The sequence below is a fragment of the Molossus molossus genome, unplaced genomic scaffold (assembly GCF_014108415.1).
Source record: "Molossus molossus isolate mMolMol1 unplaced genomic scaffold, mMolMol1.p scaffold_m16_p_4, whole genome shotgun sequence".
Taxonomy (NCBI): domain Eukaryota; kingdom Metazoa; phylum Chordata; class Mammalia; order Chiroptera; family Molossidae; genus Molossus; species Molossus molossus.
The window spans coordinates 84,695,419-84,713,160 of record NW_023425377.1 but is presented as its reverse complement, the minus strand read 5'-3'; the positions used below and the strand labels follow the sequence as shown (position 1 = coordinate 84,713,160).

The 17,742-nt window shown below is 45.9% G+C and overlaps 1 protein-coding gene across 2 annotated transcripts in view; it reads right to left on the bottom strand.

The window, feature by feature from the left end:
- Positions 1-17,742, bottom strand: part of MSRA (methionine sulfoxide reductase A) — a 385,848-nt gene that overhangs the window by 224,591 nt on the left and 143,515 nt on the right. For both annotated transcript variants that reach the window (XM_036241934.1, XM_036241933.1), the window contains exon 2: positions 8,219-8,287. In XM_036241934.1, the coding sequence (XP_036097827.1) occupies positions 8,219-8,287 (69 nt within the window). The remainder of the gene's footprint in view (positions 1-8,218; positions 8,288-17,742) is intronic.

Genomic DNA, 17,742 nt, shown 5'->3' with positions numbered 1-17,742 from the left:
AATGTCCTCGGGTGAGGATAAAAATAAAATAGTCACTAACAGAGAAGCAGTAGAATTATGGTTGTTTCTTCTACACATCCCAGTGAGTCTATTTTCTCTGTAGAAATTTAAGAAATATCTGCCATATTTGTAAAATAAATTTAATACATCTTTCTCATTTTCAAAACTTTTTTAAAAGTTGGTCAAATGGATAGTCACTGTGATAACAGTGAAAAAAATGAGCTAAAACTGACCAACTCTACAGTTGAGGCCGAAAGAGAAATAATGGTATTTCTGAGAGCTCCATACTGATTCAGAAGGAAGCCATCAGTCTAATTCAATTAAACTAGTGATCGGAGTGGGCCTAACAGAAAGTTTAACAAGGGCTGCCCAGTACTCAGCCAATATTAGGTCAGTTCTCAACAAATGCTGTCTGTTATCCTTCAAAATTCCCAAGTTAAAGGACGCATCAGGCCTTATGCAAACAGATTATGGATCAAATGGAACTGACTAATGTTGGGGTCACCCGCTTGGGGCCTTGATCACAGCTACCTCTAACTGGGGAGAGCAGGTGCCCCCTCCCCCCCGGGAGCACCTCCCAGGCTGGCCCTTGAGCAGAAGTGCCTGAGATCTCTCGGCACGCTCTGCCACCCTTGTCCTAAATGCCTTGATGACCTCATGACACTGACAACAACCCTATGAGGTACATATTCTTCCCCTCATGTCACAGATGAGGAACGGGGATTACAGCTGGTAACAATCTTTATCTGACTGCAAAGACCTCTGTCGATTCTGAATTCCTTAGGACTTCTCCACAACCTTGTTGCGGGGTGGGGCTTATTTTCTGGGTCTTACATACATTCCACAAGGTTGAGGCTGATGGATACACGATCGCTAAACAAGTGAAGTATTACTTTATCAAACATTTGATTTACTCCTTCCTACAATGGGTTTAATTCTGTTCTCTTAAGCACAGAAATCCCCACCCACATTCCAGCCTCCAGCCTCTATATACATCCCTCGGCGCTCCCTCTCTCTCCCCACACCAGGATATTAGATCAGTCCAACTATGCTTGCCAGGACCAGGTGGGCTGCATCAGCCCAGGCAATGCCATACAAACCAGAAGGGATTTTTCAATACAGGCTTCAAAAGGTCTCTTCCCCCTATCTTCCCCCTATTATCTGACCTCTCCACACTAAAACAAAACAAAACAAAACAAAAAACAGGAAATTGAGATCATCACACACATGAAAATAATATATAAAATAAAATGTGTCTTAAAACATGGCTCCAAATGACCAATCATTGTCCCTTCAAGGTGCTTCAGCTTCCCATGGGAGGAAGGCCTATTTGTGACTCCCCAAGCACCTCATCACTTAAGAAGTTTGCACCAGTCAGCAGCCTGCTGTTCTAACAATCTTGTGAATTTAGATTGTTTGGTTAATTATAAACACATTTCAAAGTCATTCTTTCTGGCCTTTTTCCTAGAATGAGTGACTGCCACTCCACAGCTCACAGAATGGTCTTCAGTGGTTTTCAGTCAAGGTTCAGGGGGAAATATGCCACACCGGGATTTGATTATTTACCAACATAATGTGGGATTCAAGCCAATGAGACACCAATACATTTTCCTTTGAAGTCTGACATATTGCCTGCTGCTTTCAATGCTGTTTTCTTGGCTGGCAGACAAAATAACTGTGGCTGTTTCAAAAATCACCTCCAATTCAAGTTGGAGGTAGAGGGGGAGTGTCTTATGATTGGTTCATTTTACAGACACTGAGCTCATTCTCCTTGGGGGTGCCGAAGGTGAGTCCCCAGAGTGAGGTGCATCTATGGGCCGCTGACAGCTCCTGGCCCCTGCTCTTGGATCAGTCCTCCACAGAGCTATTCAAGAAAGAGTCCAGCAAATCTTGGCATATTGGCTATAAACAGACAAGTGTACGGATATGATTACACATTTTCACGATGCCTTGGGCTGTCCTTTGCTCCCTCTTGTTTGGAGAGCCCAAAGAGAACCTGACAGAGGAACCAGATTTTGAGGGATTTGAGTTCACAGAGCCATTGCTCTCAAGCTCCTGGGAGCTGAGAGACCCATGACAACCCTAAGGATTCACTGAGCTACTTCTGCTGGTGTCTCTGGGTATCACTTCCTGAACCTGATGACCCCTCACAGCAGCATCTTACCTCCCACCAAACAGCCTAGATGTGGGTTTTTAAATGATAGAATCAAATTTCAAATAGAAGTAATTTTTTTCAAAAAGGTTCAACTTCCTGAAGCAAAGTAAATTCTTGCTTATTGAGAAGAAAGAATCTTAAAGACTGTATTGATTAGAAATGACCTCTCTATCACTTGAATACCTTTAATGATGGAGAGTTCATTAACCTACATCATTGGACACTATCAGTACAATGTTAAAATAGCAAGAGTATAGTCAGATCAGTTCCCCCATCTCTTATTAAAGTGCTATGGTTTTATAAACATGACTTAGCTTTTAATTTCAAGTCACTCAGAAAGAATCTAAATATATATATATAAATCTTGGAAGTTAGTGTAACTATTGGTGTTGATTCTATATTGTACATAATGTATCTATTGCATTGTAATCTTTCACTTGTTTACTTCATTTTATACAATATGTCTAATTTCATTACTTTTCTATTTCAATTTTACTCACTGTGTATCTATTACTCCTGGCACAATATTTTATAATACACACTCTCATTACAGGGTGACATAGCCCCAATGGTCTGAAATCCTCATTATTTTAACATAATTTTTAACAGTACACTTTCACTCTCAGAAGTACCCTACTTTGGATGATACATTTTATAGTCAAGTACCATACTTTAAAGTTTATTTTTTTTATTGTATTTCATTTTGTGAAATTGTACTAAAAATCTTCACAAATGAAGACTAGAATTCCAACCCCCAACTTCTCTGCATTCGTCTCAATTAATAAGCTTCTATTTTATTTTGAAATGATAAATCTTCTTGACCACGGAATATGTTTAATAAAATGAAAAGCTGCTCCGTGCCTAAGAACCACCACCACAGAGAGGTTGCCGCTTGTCCTCTCTGCGTGGATGGGTGGCCCACTGCCAACGGGATGTCACCCTCATTAAGTTATTGAGAGCCGGAGAGACCTTTCTAAGGCAGGCACAGCGTGCTGGCAAATGTAAAGTGAATGTCCTCATGCCTGAGAAAGCATTCCCTCTACTTGACCAGATTTCTTTCATCTTTGGGTGACTCAGTTTCTCTGTCTCTAAAGGAGCACAGTAATGCCCACTTCACAGGACCGCTGGAGGATTAAAGGGATGTTAGCCACGGGGCCCTCTCAGCTACCAGGAACAAAGGCATTAAGTAATTGCAAAACGTTCGGTTCTGCTCCTCCGGCTTGTGAAAAGGGGGCTCCCACTGACTTGAAAGAGAGCATCATACACAGACAAGGAGAGACCCACGGGAGGGCAGAGCCTATTACCTTCATTAGCACCATCCTAAAAGGCAGAGGAGAGAGCGACAAAGAAGTAAAGAACTGTGGTCACAGAGACACAAGACACGGACTGATCAATGGGCCGCAGAGAAAATCGGAAAAGGTGAACGTCTTAATTTAGAATTAGCCTGTGAAGATTTTATGCCAGAAACTAGGGAACCATCTGTATATTCTCTGCTTACTTGATACAATAACACATCTGTGTATTTTTCACAACGAAGTGTGCCCCGTCCTTCACCCTTCCCTTCCTTACATTATCCACTCCAATCTAAATGCCCAACAGCAGTTCAATGGCCACTTTCCAAGTAGATTGGATTTAAAAGCTCCTATTTAGACAGCAAGGTACATTCAAATGATTAACCAATAGATAATGAAATTGAAACGAGTGATACAATTTTGGCATAAAATATTAAAACCTCCAAGAGCGAAGAATGAGTTTGGACAAGTAGAATATGCTATTGTTGCTTTGGTGAACTCATAGTCAAGTGTATGTAAGACTCTCTCCTCTACGTTAATACATGCTACTAAAATCAAATGGGAAAAATAAATAGTAGGAGACGTCACTCCAAGCAGTATTTTCCCAGCAAAAGCTGTGTCTCAAGAGTCCTTCAGAGCACCCTGGGAACGAATAGAAATTCACAAATCAATTTGCCAAATTGGCTTGGCTGTAAATCACACTTTTGTGCATGGATCTAGTTGAAAGGCACTTGCAAATCTACCAGAGGCTCCCAGGGCTTCTTCAACCTGTGTCAAGAGTCAGGTGACACAGTCAAAAGAGTGTGGACTTCAGGGTCAGTCAGACTGGGGCTACAATTCGAACTCCTCCACTGGAGTTCACTGGCCGAGTGACCTTGGATAAATCATATGACCTTTCTGAGAAAGGGATTACATAATCCTACCAGCCTTGCAAGGTGCTGGGAGAATTAAATGCCCGACATATGTCAAAGAGCTAAGCATTATACTTAGTTTGACCTATTGTGTATACTATAAACAACCCCAAATAGAGAAGCCCACCCTAAAAGCCAACCGCTCCCTCACTCCACTACAGGATACCAGGTGGACAAGTAATGCAAGTGAGAATGGTTTTTAAAACATTAACATAAAATGTTTGCATATACTTGACCAAACCAGGGGTCTTCACTGACGCATCTGTAAGAGCCAAACTGCAGTTCTAATACTGTAAAAATCCTTAGATGTCTACAGATATTCTATCTTACAATCTGTAAATTCTGCACTTGTGCAAATTATGCACGTGATTCATCACAGTGGGCTTCTCGGGGGCAGGATGCGCCTTTGGTCCTGAATGTTAGAAACAGAAGCAAAGGGAAGGGTCTCAAAGCGCCCCATCAGCCTGCTCATTCTGCGGGTAAAAGCGCCGAGGCTTGGAGAGAAGTTACTTGCCCAAAGGCAAACAATAAAGGCCTTGGGTTAGGATTTGGGGGGAAGCCATTATAAACCAAATCTCAGATAATGATGATGATGATGACGATGATGATGATGATGATACTACAAATAACAATAGTAGTCTCATCATAGAGCTTTAGTCACAGATATTTCCAATTCTGTGGCTGTCGTTGGCCTGACAGGTACTAGGACTCTACTTCGGGTACAAGGCCCCCCCCCCCCATATCACAACAGGGAAACCTGCTAAGATGGGTCCGTTGTATTTTACACTTCCCAATACGACATGAAACCTAAGTTCTAACATACCTCAGGGTTGAGAAATCCAAAGGACAAAAATAATCATCAGAGAGCCCTTTGAAGATCGATGTGCAATCTGTGCTCCCTGCTAACAGACACTGCGCTGGGCCTGCAACCCAGGTAAAACACACCTGCACACCATCCCTCCGAGGGAAGGGACAAGTCAAATATTTAGCACACACTTTTCAAGTGTCCATTATGCTTTTTTCTATGAACATCAAAACCCCCATTTAAACTTCTGAGCCTAACAATCCCTAACCTCTGATCAGTACATTGTGAAAGGTGACAGCCAGCACAGAGCAAGATTCACAAACACCCCACAGAGCGCGCTCAAGTCTCCCACTGTTAGTCATCGCTGATAACTAGCTCTGGCTCCATCTCTGGGATGAAGGAAACATGTTGTCCTGAATATGCTGACTTAGACATGGGTTGTCCTGAGACCAGCTTCCAGCACACAGAAACACCAGTGCGGAAAGCGGTTACACAACAACGCCCTTGCAGGACACCGCCATCCAGAGCAGGCCAGGAGGACGCTGGAGGCCAGGGGAAGCCAGGGCACTGCAGGCTTCAGGATGGGAGGGATCACAGAACCTGCATCAAGGCTGAGGGGAAAGAGCCACAAGAAACTAAACACTGAAAATCCAGAGCACAGAGATGGAAATCCCTGAGAGAGTGATAAGGGAAGGGTCCCAGAATGTGGTTGGACAGAAGAGGACGGGAGGAGGTGGAGATAGGGTAGGGAGGAAGCAGATACATGGAAGAAAGAGGAGGAAGGAGAGGAAGGGGAGGGAGGAGAGGAGAGGAAGGGGAGGGAGGAGAGGAGAGGAAGGGGAGGGAGGAGAGGAGAGGAAGGGGAGGGAGGAGGGGAGAGGAAGGGGAGGGAGGAGGGGAGAGGAAGGGGAGGGAGGAGGGGAGAGGAAGGGGAGGGAGGAGAGGAAGGGGAGGGAGGAGAGGAAGGGGAGGGAGGAGAGGAAGGGGAGGGAGGGAGGAGAGGAAGGGGAGGGAGGGAGGAGAGGAAGGGGAGGGAGGAGAGGAAGGGGAGGGAGGAGAGGAAGGGGAGGGAGGAGAGGAGAGGAAGGGGAGGGAGGAGGGGAGAGGAAGGGGAGGGAGGAGGGGAGAGGAAGGGGAGGGAGGAGGGGAGAGGAAGGGGAGGGAGGAGGGGAGAGGAAGGGGAGGGAGGAGGGGAGAGGAAGGGAGGGGGGAGGGGAAGGGGAGGGAGGAGAGGAGAGGAAGGGGAGGGAGGAGAGGAAGGGGAGGGAGGAGAGGAGAGGAAGGGGAGGGAGGAGGGGAGAGGAAGGGGAGGGAGGAGGGGAGAGGAAGGGGAGGGAGGAGAGGAGAGGAAGGGGAGGGAGGAGAGGAGAGGAAGGGGAGGGAGGAGGGGAGAGGAAGGGGAGGGAGGAGGGGAGAGGAAGGGGAGGGAGGAGGGGAGAGGAAGGGGAGGGAGGAGGGGAGAGGAAGGGGAGGGAGGAGGGGAGAGGAAGGGGAGGGAGGAGGGGAGAGGAAGGGGAGGGAGGAGGGGAGAGGAAGGGGAGGGAGGAGGGGAGAGGAAGGGGAGGGAGGAGGGGAGAGGAAGGGGAGGGAGGAGGGGAGAGGAAGGGGAGGGAGGAGAGGAAGGGGAGTGAGGAAGGCAGAAAGTGCCAAGTGTAGAGACATTTTGAAGGAAGTTTAGACCGCATTAGATATAGAGGTAAGAAACCATTAATTACAAAGGACCGCCCCCACTTGGCTGGTATGGCTTAGTGGCTAGAGCATCGTCCAATGGACAGAGACATATTGGTTTGATTACTGGTCAGGGCACATGCCTAGGTTATGGGCTCGATCCCCAGTACAGGGTGTGCAGGAGGCAGCCAAGGGTGTTTCTCTCTCTCTCTCTCTCTCTCTCTCTCTCTCTCTCTCTCTTTCTCCTTCTCCCTTCCTCTCTCTCTAAAAAGAAATCAGTAAGCCCTGCCAGTGGTTGGGTGTGGACCCATGCACCAAGAGGTCATTGGTTCGATTCCCAGTCAGGGCACATGCCCAGGTTGTGGGCCAAATCTCCAGTGAGGAGCATGCAGGAGGAGGCCAACTGATGTTGTCTCTCATTGATGTTTCTATCTCTCCCCATCTCTCTAAAATTAATAAAGAAAAAAATTTTTTTTATCAATAAAAACAGATTTTTTAAAAAAGGACCTCTCCACCAAAAGTGTAGGAGTCTAACAGAGAAGGACTGCTCAGCCACATAGCTGCACATTGTGAATACAGGAGTGGACAAAAGTAGGTTTACAGTTGTTCATATGGAAAAAGACATGCAGGTTAGGATTATTCCAATAGCTTTATTAACTCAGAAGAATGGCACAATGGCACAGTGCACCGAGGTACAATATCACCCACAGTATGTGGTTTCTCTGAAGAGACCTTATCTTTGACAACACCCCAAAAGTCCCCTGGGGCGAGAGGTCTGGTGATGGTGGTGGCCACACCACAGCCCTCATCGACCTGACCTCCTGATGGGTCCTCACAACTGTAGACCTACTTTTGTCCACCCCTGTATACACTCAGGGATTAGATTTGATTCTGCTTAAAACCTTTTAATTGATGTTTTCTCCTAAGGAATGTGCTCAATTCATAATGGAGGAGACACAGGGCATTCAACTAGATTGATTTTTGTGAAATAACAACTCAAAACTATTTGAAACCCACCCAGCCTTTATCAGAGTTACATATCAATATGGGAGGGGGAAAATTCCTCCTAGGAAAGCAAAACTCAAGTCCTAAATTATTAGGTTAATTCATAGTGTGGATGTAAAAAATAACAAATACACACTTTGATCTTTGGTCAGCAAGGTGAGGGGGGAAAAGCATATAAAACTCTATAGAATAAGCTTTTCTGAGCCCAGAAATACTAAGAAAGCAGTAGGGGTTTTTTTTGTTTTTTGTTTTTTTGGCTCCAATGATTCGTAAATATCTAGAAGAGCCCAGATTTTGAAGCCCTGAGGACACTTGCGAAAAACTCAGAAATTGGCGCTCGTCTTTGGACACAATTTGGGTTTTCTTTCCGTTGATATCTTACCAAACACAGCCATCTGTGTTCCCTCTGGGAAAGGTTCGACTGTTCTGTTGCCATTGACATGATGTTTGGCTATAAGAAAAAAAAGGGAGAGAAAGAAAGAAATACAAGTTAAGTGCAAAGTTCTACACACGTGCTAACACATGTCATTAAATGTGTCAAAGAGTCTACTTCTCGTTTCCAGTTAGCAATGGCACCAAAGTTTACCCTCATTAGAGAGTTTTGGTTATTTTGTTTTTGATCTGTTACAGAAGAGCCTAGAGATGGTCCGGTGCAGGCAGGTCATTTGACAAATGAGTGTGTGGAGGCCCGACCTTGTACAGAGCTGTATGGCGGGCGGAGGCAGAGCCAGCCCAGCCTGAACGCTCCTGACTCCTAGCCAGAGGGTCCCTACTGTCCCAGGCCATCCCCTAGAGAACTAGGGAAGTTCTGGTTTCCAGGATGACCCAGGGTCACTTCCCTGAAGACTCCTGAGGATCAGAACATTGAACCAATCAATCAAGTGAGTAATAAAGACAGCAAGGTCACATCGAGACCAATTTTTCAGGAACACATCATTTCACTACAATTCAAGCACTATTTCCAGGAGCCAGATACTCACCTTCTTATAGACCAGAAAGATACTCTAGTGCTGGTTACTACTGTCCATCCACCCTGGTGCCCTCCACCAATCATCCTTCCCACCCTAGTGCATATCAAAGACTTAGGAATGAAAAGTGACCAGGTTATGGTTTTCCAGTATTAATGGGTTCCCATGACCCCCAAACTGCAACCAGATAGAGAACATCTGAATATGGTCCATCTATGAGTACTTTAGTAATATCCTCAGCAACTTATGAATGTGGGCATTTATGCTGAAAATGCGTGAGATGAATTGCTAGAACGCTTTCACACTGCATCACATAGCACAATTTTGATGTAATGGGTCACGTTAGATTTACTGAACCCTAGCAAAGGCTTTAGCACTAATGCTAGGCTCTGAGGGGTCAGGGGAGGAGAGTACGACATTTTCCCTGCCCTCCAGGAGAGCAAATGATTCAAAAGCAACCTCTACCAGAAAGCTTACAATTATGTGCTAAGTCGTGGACTAAAGGTACTGGAAGAGTTCACAGCAGAGGGGCGGTCAGTTGGGAAGTCAGAGCCAGCGACCTGGAGGAATTGCAACTCATGCAGAGTCTTAAAGGAGAGGCAGGGTTTGGGGAGGTGGAGGGTGCGGAAGCCTCCTGGGTGAGAGCCAGGAGTAGATGTAACCAGGCACCACCCTGGGCCAGAACAGAGTCGAGTCTGGGCATACTAGAGGTGATATGTTGAGAAGCAATGGCATTGAAAGACAGGTTGGCAGGCAGGAACTGGGTCACGGAACGTCTTGAGAACCCCTCCCAAACCCATGGGGGCCCTAGGCAGCCTCCTCAACGCCACTGAGCTCTTCTAAACCTGAAGGCTTCTGAAGCTCGGTCCGGTTTAGATGATCCCTTTGGGATGCCACTAGGTAGTTCGGGGGTTTAGATGATCCCTTTGGGATGCCACTAGGTAGTTCGGGGAGTTCCACTGGGTCTGAGCAGCTGTGGCCCTGTCGTCAGAAGAGAAAAGCTGGGAGGAGGGAAGGAGCCAGCTCAGGTGAACAAGAGAGCAAGACCGACAGTACAATGGGCAGGTGCAAGAGGAAAGGTCAGGCGGCACGGGATTGGTCAAGCACCCACTCCTATGGTTAGGACCACTGGTTACTGAATCCAAGGAAATGTGATGACGCCCCACGCGGAGGCCAGAGTTCTGTTCTATGGGGAGCCCTCCACAGCCGTGGTTCTAGATCACCTTCCTTGACACACATCAAGAGCCGTAAGCCCATTCAAATGCTTCGACACACTAATCCCACTCAAAAGAATTCCACCTAAGAACAATGCAAGAGGGGAAAAAAAAAGGTGATGTGCATAACAGTACTCATTGAAGTATCATTCCTTCTAACAATGAAATCTTAAAATCAGCTAAATATCCAAAATAGAGAAATTGCTTGGGAAGTTATAATCCATGATTTATCAAAGCATGAAATAGCCCTGGCCGGTTTGGCTCAGTGGTTAGAGCGCCGGCCTGTGGTCCAGAGAGACCCAGGTTCGGTTCCCGCTAAGGGCATGTACCTCGGTTGCAGTTTGTCCCTGGCCCTGGTTGGTGGTGTGGGTGGCAGCCACTCGATGTGTCCCTTTCACGGCGATGTTTCTCTCTCTCTCTTCCTCTCTCTCCCTCCCACTCTATCTGAACAAAAAATGGAAAAATGTCCTGGGGTGAGGATAAAAAAACAAACAAAAAGCATGAAATATTGTGCTATATATTTTGCTTTTGAGAGAGACATGGGGATGTGGAAAAATGGTTGGGATAATGGTAAGTGAAAATCCTATTACACACTGGATGTAGATTTAATGACAACTAATTAAAACATAAATGCTGATAGGAAAAGACTGCCAGAGAAACAAGCAAAAATGAAAATAACCAGGGAAATCAGGCAAGATGTTTACCTTTATGTATTTCCTTGGTCATTGTTAGATTTCTTATTTTCTAAATGAAAATATGTTTGCTCGGATTTTTTTTTTTTTTTTAAATCAACAAATTATAAATTAAAAAAAAACTTCCCCCAATACTTGGTTCCCCAGGATAGTCTATCAGGTGTTATTTATAACCCAGTAGATATTTACAGTAACAAGTGTAGCCTGTTTGACCTCTCCTCTGGGACAACTCCAAAGCACCTCCAACACAAGACAACCTTCCACTCCAAACCTGACCTTCTTCCAGCATCCCAACCTCTGGGAACAGGACGGCCATCCTCCTACCTGTTCTCTTTCCCTCGCCACCCACGTCTAATTTCTCACCAAATCTAGCTAATTTTGCCTTCCAAACATCTTTAGAATCCTTCTCTTCACCACCAAAACCACTCCAGTCCCAACTGCTGTGGCCTCTTCCGAGTGTTTCTACAACCCTCTCTCTAATTCCTTCTTCCCAGTGTGGTCATATTAACTTCGAGAAGAAAGAGTAACTCTGCTTATGAGACACAATCTCCCCAACCTCTTCCCCCACCCACATGGCTTCTCGCTGTGTCGAGGCCAAGTCAAAATCCTAACACGGCCTTCAAGGCCCCCAGTGCTCTGGCCCCTCGTCCTGCCGACGACGCTTTTCTGCAGCACCCACCACAGCTGCACCTTCCACTCGATCACTGTTTGGACGGGTAGACTGTAAGCTCAGGGAGGGCAGGGCTCATGTCCTTTGGGCTTACCACCTCCACAGTGCTAGCTCAGGATGAGACGTAGTCAATAATGGCTGTTAATCAGTAAGTCTCTCTTTCGCCATTATGAAAGATATATCATTTCATGTTCTAAAAAAATCTCTATATATGCACATGTATCTTTCATGCAAAAACGATCACTAGAAATGGCCACTGAGAAATAGTTTCCCCAGCCACACGGCCTGGAGACAAAGGGACTCCTCGGTTCCACTCCTTACGTGTCCATCCCCCTTCCCTTCCCACTCGTCTACTCTCCACGAGACGACAGCAGTGCTGGTGGAGGTGGGGAGACCAGAAATCCTACCTGAACTGGAGAGAAAGGCAGAAATTCAAATGCAGCTCTCTCCTCAACTGCTAAGGTTCGCCTGGACCTTATCTTCTCTTTTATTCTAGAGCCCGAGGCCCAAAAATAACAGGGTCTGTAAACTCAATTTTACATTTTCTTCTGAACTGCAGCTGAGCCTTGCATCAGTCCCCGGAGAGCAAAGACACAGCCTTAACCAACAAATGACAGTACAGGCTCAGCGGCTAAGGACGTGGGCCCTGGAACAAGGCTGACTGGCTTTGAATCTCAGCTCCCCACTGCCTGACTTAGTCACTTAACCTCTTTGTGCCTCGGTCCCTTCATCTGTACATTTCCTCGTTGCTAACGACCTGTGGGGTGCTCTGAGAATTTAAAGAGTGACTGGCATGTAGTAAACACCCCTTGACTGTGAGGCTAGCACTACCATCTCTGCGTGAACTTCATTTTTCACAGGATCTGCATCAGGAATGACAAAGACGTGGCACTTACTTACCCCTCCTCCGCTGCCATGCCCACGACAGACATCACTAATCAACCACAGCATGCTTTCTCTATCCCCAAATGTGACCACAAAACCCCTTCTCCACTTAGCACCCCACGGAATCTCTTGTTATTTAAAGAGCCCACGTGTGCTTAAATCATTTTGTCATTCCTGGTCTCGGTGAATAACACAGAAAAACGGTACGAAGAAAGAAGCCGTTTCCCTTCTCGTTTCTACGTGATCAATTGCAGAAAGAAGACAGACCCTTTGAACATCTCCAAAACCCTCTAGGTAGCTTTAGGGATGAAAGAAGGGGAGGAAATTTGAGTGCAACTTTCTACTGCACGAGGAGGGAATGCTGAGTTCTTCAGAGCCATACAGTGGCAGTTCTGTTCCTGGAAATCAAGGCTGGACTTCTAAGGACACTTTCCCACTGGGACTCTGCTGAGGCTACTGCTTGGGAGCCAAAGAACCAGTGGTCCTTTCGACACTTTATATAGGTCCAATAAGATTTGGGGGGTGGGGAGGACTAACCTGGGTACCTAATGAGCATTTATAAAAAAAATTTTCATAATTGGTTATACAATTCACCACAGAAACCACCAAACTGACTAAACAGAAGAGTCACTCATTGATGGGATACTAACTATTGATTACCCCAGAGCGTGAAATGGAGACAGGCAGGCTTTCTGACAGGGACATCTGTTGCCTGGCCACAGCAGGCTGGATGCCTCCAATCTGGCTGCTTGGGCAGATGTCCCTGCCCCTGGTCCGTGGGGACACGTTCCAAGGCCACATGTTCCAGAAGGAGAACCTCGGATGATGGCCAGACGTGTCCTCAGTCAAGGGCATATGAGAACAAGGAATAGATTTTCATTTATCTTGAAAACCCAGTGCTTGAGGAGCAGCAAGGTTAATTAGAGCAACTTTGGGTCACAGTCAGCCATTGGAGAGATTCTGAAGGGGATTTGGAGGGCATGTTCAAAAGCTTTAGAAGATGATACTGACACTGTGTTTTGCTTTGTTTTGTGAATACCTAATACCCTTCCCACTTTATGACTGTTTTCTTGCTTGAAAAAATACACTAAAACTGTTTGATAATGAACCTTTGACAATGCAAATTCAGACCTAAACCAACCAGTGATTAGCTTCATGTCCTGTACTCAAACCAAGATGGCTAAAATGTGTATCTTCTAGGTGGTGGCGGATCAGATAAGTAAATGCCAGGGAGGTGGGGGGCTGAAGGGTGGGCTCTCAGACCCTCAGTATTCTCCTGCAGGTGCAGTCTCCTCCAGTCTGGGTGACCATGGTGACACTACCTAATTGGAGATTCCAGGAACCGCTGCTGTTGTCCTGCCGGACCCAGGATCACCCCACTGGTACAGCCTTGTATCAGACTAAAGCCTCAGAGCTGCGGGTCAGCTAGCAGTGCGAGCCCCTCCCAGTCATATTACTAACCCCATAAAAACCCAGCCCACACTTGTCATTGTTACTATCAGTCATTCATTCTGCTGTGAAGCTTATCAGTAATTAGGTTCCGTTTGGGACCAAAGTAAAAGTGCATTTATTTTAATAAAATGGCAAATAAAATCTGTCAAGCCCCCAAACTAAATACCGTGTCACAGTCCCCACTTTTGTTTGTTTCTTTGTGGCTCTTTCTGCAGGTCACACACTGCTGGTGTTCTAAGGTCCAAGTTAGACTGGGGCTAAGTAGGGTTCATACTCGGTCCACGGCCCTAACTTTGGACTAGCCTCTCCCGTCTCCCGCTGAGGGGCCCTCAGTCGCCCTGACCGAGCATTCTGGGCCCTGGGCCACCCAGATGGCCTCCACAGGGTTGTGAGGATTATTTGATGACTATGAAAGCTGCTCTGTCAAGAAGGATGAGCAGGAGTCCTCAGGATGCACCTGTCACCCGGTCACTCAAATACAGGGCAGGTGCACTGGAAGAGAATAGGTAATGATGCTTCTAGTCACCTTGGCCCAGAGGTACCTTGGTTCTGCATTGTTTTTGTCCTTACAGTTCCTGTAATTTGGGGCTATGGTGTTTTAAGGTGAAATCCAACCCTGAGTGGGTTTTGCCCCCAATGGTGTGCTGTGTATGTGAGGAGGGGAAGACTGGGAAGTTCCATGGTGGTGGCTCGGAGGACATTCCTCAGCCCGAGGGCCAAGTGAACCTGCTCTCCACCCACCCCATGTCTGAGGACGTCTGGGTGCTTCTTACCGACGGATGAGGTGCGCGACCAGAGGCAGGTGGAATCTCTGGCTAGGAGAGGCTAAAAGGAGTCCCCAGTAAAAGCAACGGTGAGAATGAGACAAAAGTCCCCAACTGCTGTGGACACCCAGAGGCGAGCCTTCCTCTCAAAGCTCAAGGAGAAAGAGAAGGCCGGTCCTCACTGCATGTGAGTGGGGGCTGCCCGAGAAGCAAAAGATATGCTTTGAACAAAATAGAGAAAAATTAGATGGGAATAATTTAAGATTGATGCTCAAAAAAAAAAGAAGTCACATGATTCAGGATTTTATCCTTATGCTCTGACTGACCACCGTCCTTGCTCCAGTTAATTCCATCCACCACCGCCACCCTCCTTTCTCCCTTTGCTCTGGGGGCAGCAAACCTAAGATGCATCTCTTGGCCAGTAAAGGAGCCCACACCTCAGGCAGCCCCCTCACCTCCCGGCCTCTGCAGGGGAGCCTGAGATGGCACAATGTGGAGTTCACAGTATGACGTCAGGGCAGAAGTGTTTACAATAGTGAAAAACTACAAACCACCTAAATGACCCAAAAAAGGGGGGGGGGGGGGTAATGAAGTAATGGTGATACACCCTAAGGTGGAATAATACATAGCAATTTTTTCTCTATAGTAATTTTAAAAGTGTAATCACAAAGAGGGTTTTTTCATGCATCAGAAAATAGTAATAATACTGAGTTGAGTGGGAAAAAGCAAAACAAAGTATCCAGTATCCTACCCAATTAAGGACAGAGGCACAGGCAAACCACAAGAAGGAAACAAAGTAAAAATGTAATAGAAGCTGCCTCTATATGCTAAGTGATGGGTGGTTTTTCTTCCTTCTTTACACTTTTATGTACTTCCAAATTTTAAAGCAAATATTTCTTTGACAATCAATCAACTGTAAAAAGAAGAAGAAAAACTACAAAGCAAACTTGAAAAAGAACAAATCTAGATCCGATTTGGTATATTTTCAAGTTGGACAAATTTTAATGTGTTCCTATGGGTCCCACTCCTTTGTTTGATTGTGTAAGAGAAAGAGCAAGAGAAAACCTAACCACACTCTTAAAGGAAAACAGCCAATGAGCAGATTGTTTCCTGCTTGGTCACATGAGGACTCAGCAGAGGGCCCTTTTTCCTTCTAGGGTTTGGGTACCTTGAACGCCACTGTTTGCTCCTTAAGACACTGCCCCTGGCTGACAGCACTGGAGCTTTCACGGACTTCCAGACTAACGCAGACCATGGCTGTCCTACTGAATCCCATTGTTCCAGACTTGGGTAGGGCGCATGAGCTTACGAAGTCATAGGTAGGCTGGTGCGTCAGGGAAGGGGAATGACGGTTGCCAGAGGGCCTGGGGGGGGGGGGCATATCTGCCCAGTAAGTCAAGACACAGGGATCCACATGTTGCCCGGTTAGCATCAGAGTTCAGAAAACAGTTCAGAACACCGGTTGCATGCCAGGTACTGGGCTCACTGTTGGGGATACAAAGATGGTCATCCTTCAAGCAGCAGTGACCCTGCCCCACTCTTTAGAGCTGCTAACCAGGAACACCTGTGCAAGGCTCCTGTGTTAGGAGCACTGTGGCTCTTACACATCCTGTCACCCCATCATTATCAGGCTAGCGTGAGTTCCCCATTTAGATGACATTATCCCCATTAAAGCATTCCATGCATTGTTCATTTCACTTTGGGAGAATTCCATATTCACCTTTGAAATACAACAGTATTAATCGCCACATTTAAGAGCCGTGTCTAACTTAGGCATCTCTGATAAGCATATAATATTAATTGACAGAAAATCTCCACCTGACTTTTATGAAATCTCCCTGCTGCCCTCTCCCAAAATTAGACAATCTTGAGAATAAAAACTCCTTTTAAAACGAAATTCTTTTAAGGATTAGAATCTTCATGTCAGTCTGATAAAGGTGACGTCCCTGTGAATAGCCGTGCTGAAAACAGTTGTACTGAAAATGAGGCTGTAAACCAAAACGATTTCCTTTCATTCTAAGGTATGTGTTTCCTATTGATCCTAAGCCACATTTTTTGTTGTTGTTTTTTTTTTTTTAAGATGAATGTCAAACACACCTATAAAGGATCACACAGAAATCATGCTTTTTAGTCTTGTTTCTAAAAACGCTGCCCTTCAAAGACTGTGGGGAGCCTGGCTGAAGCAAAGTTCTGTCCTTTCTCTCCAGCACTTGCCAATGTCAGTTCTGCCCCGTTAAAATAATCTGTGCTGTGCGGCACCCCAGTCCTGCGAATGTCATTATGGCACGAGACCCACAGAGGTACTTTCTCATCCTATCATCAGTTTGTTATCACTTTGGAGCCTAACTGTATGCCTCTAATACCCCAAACGGTTCTATACACTGCACAGAAAGGCATACACAGCTCTCGCAAAGCACATAGCATGCAGCAGGTCTTCTTTCTTCTTTCTAGTGAACTTGTCAGCGGCCGTCAGCAGGAAGGACAGCGCACCTGGATGGATGCTGGGTGAGGCGCCATCAGCTGTCAGTCAGGCGATGGGCAGGAATGGTCCAGTAACTCCTCCTTCCCTCCCCCCCACCCAAACCCTCTGACAGTGATAAATGATCGGGCCCTCTGCTCGGCTGAGCCTGACAGGCCCAGGCCTCCCCTTGCAATCTGTTCCAGACCAGCACCAACCTAACCTCTCACCCTCCCAACATCCCCTGTCAGCACCACAAAGCAGGCTGCTACAGGGTAAGGTCAGACCTATTTGCTTTCTTGTTGCTGTTCTTTTGTGAAAAGGAATTATGACTTTATTTCAAAATGGAAGTGCCTAATCAAAATGAAATACGTTCTCACAAACCTTACAGGAAACTTGTCTTGATTCTCTTTTTACATTAGAAATGAAGGAGATACAGCTAACTATGGGCCTTTAAGAAGAAAGAGAAATAGTCATAGATATAAACAAAGATGACAATTTGTCTTTTATTAAAACCAGCAAGTTTTCAATTTATTAAGTTATGATCTGTTGTTGGGGGTATAGAGGAGATAAAGCATTCTAAGGGGAATAAAATATTGATAAAGGGATGGAATATTCACATTGCAGATTGAGATTCATCAGAGATCAGCTCCTACAATACATTTGGCTCATCTGCAAAGATAGTCCTTTCAGGATTGTTTGTAAAAAGAGATTGGCACCAACCTTCAGAACGGAATACTCTGTGCAGTGGAATAACATGCACCTGTTATAAAGGACGAGGTAACTGTAGGTATAAACATGGA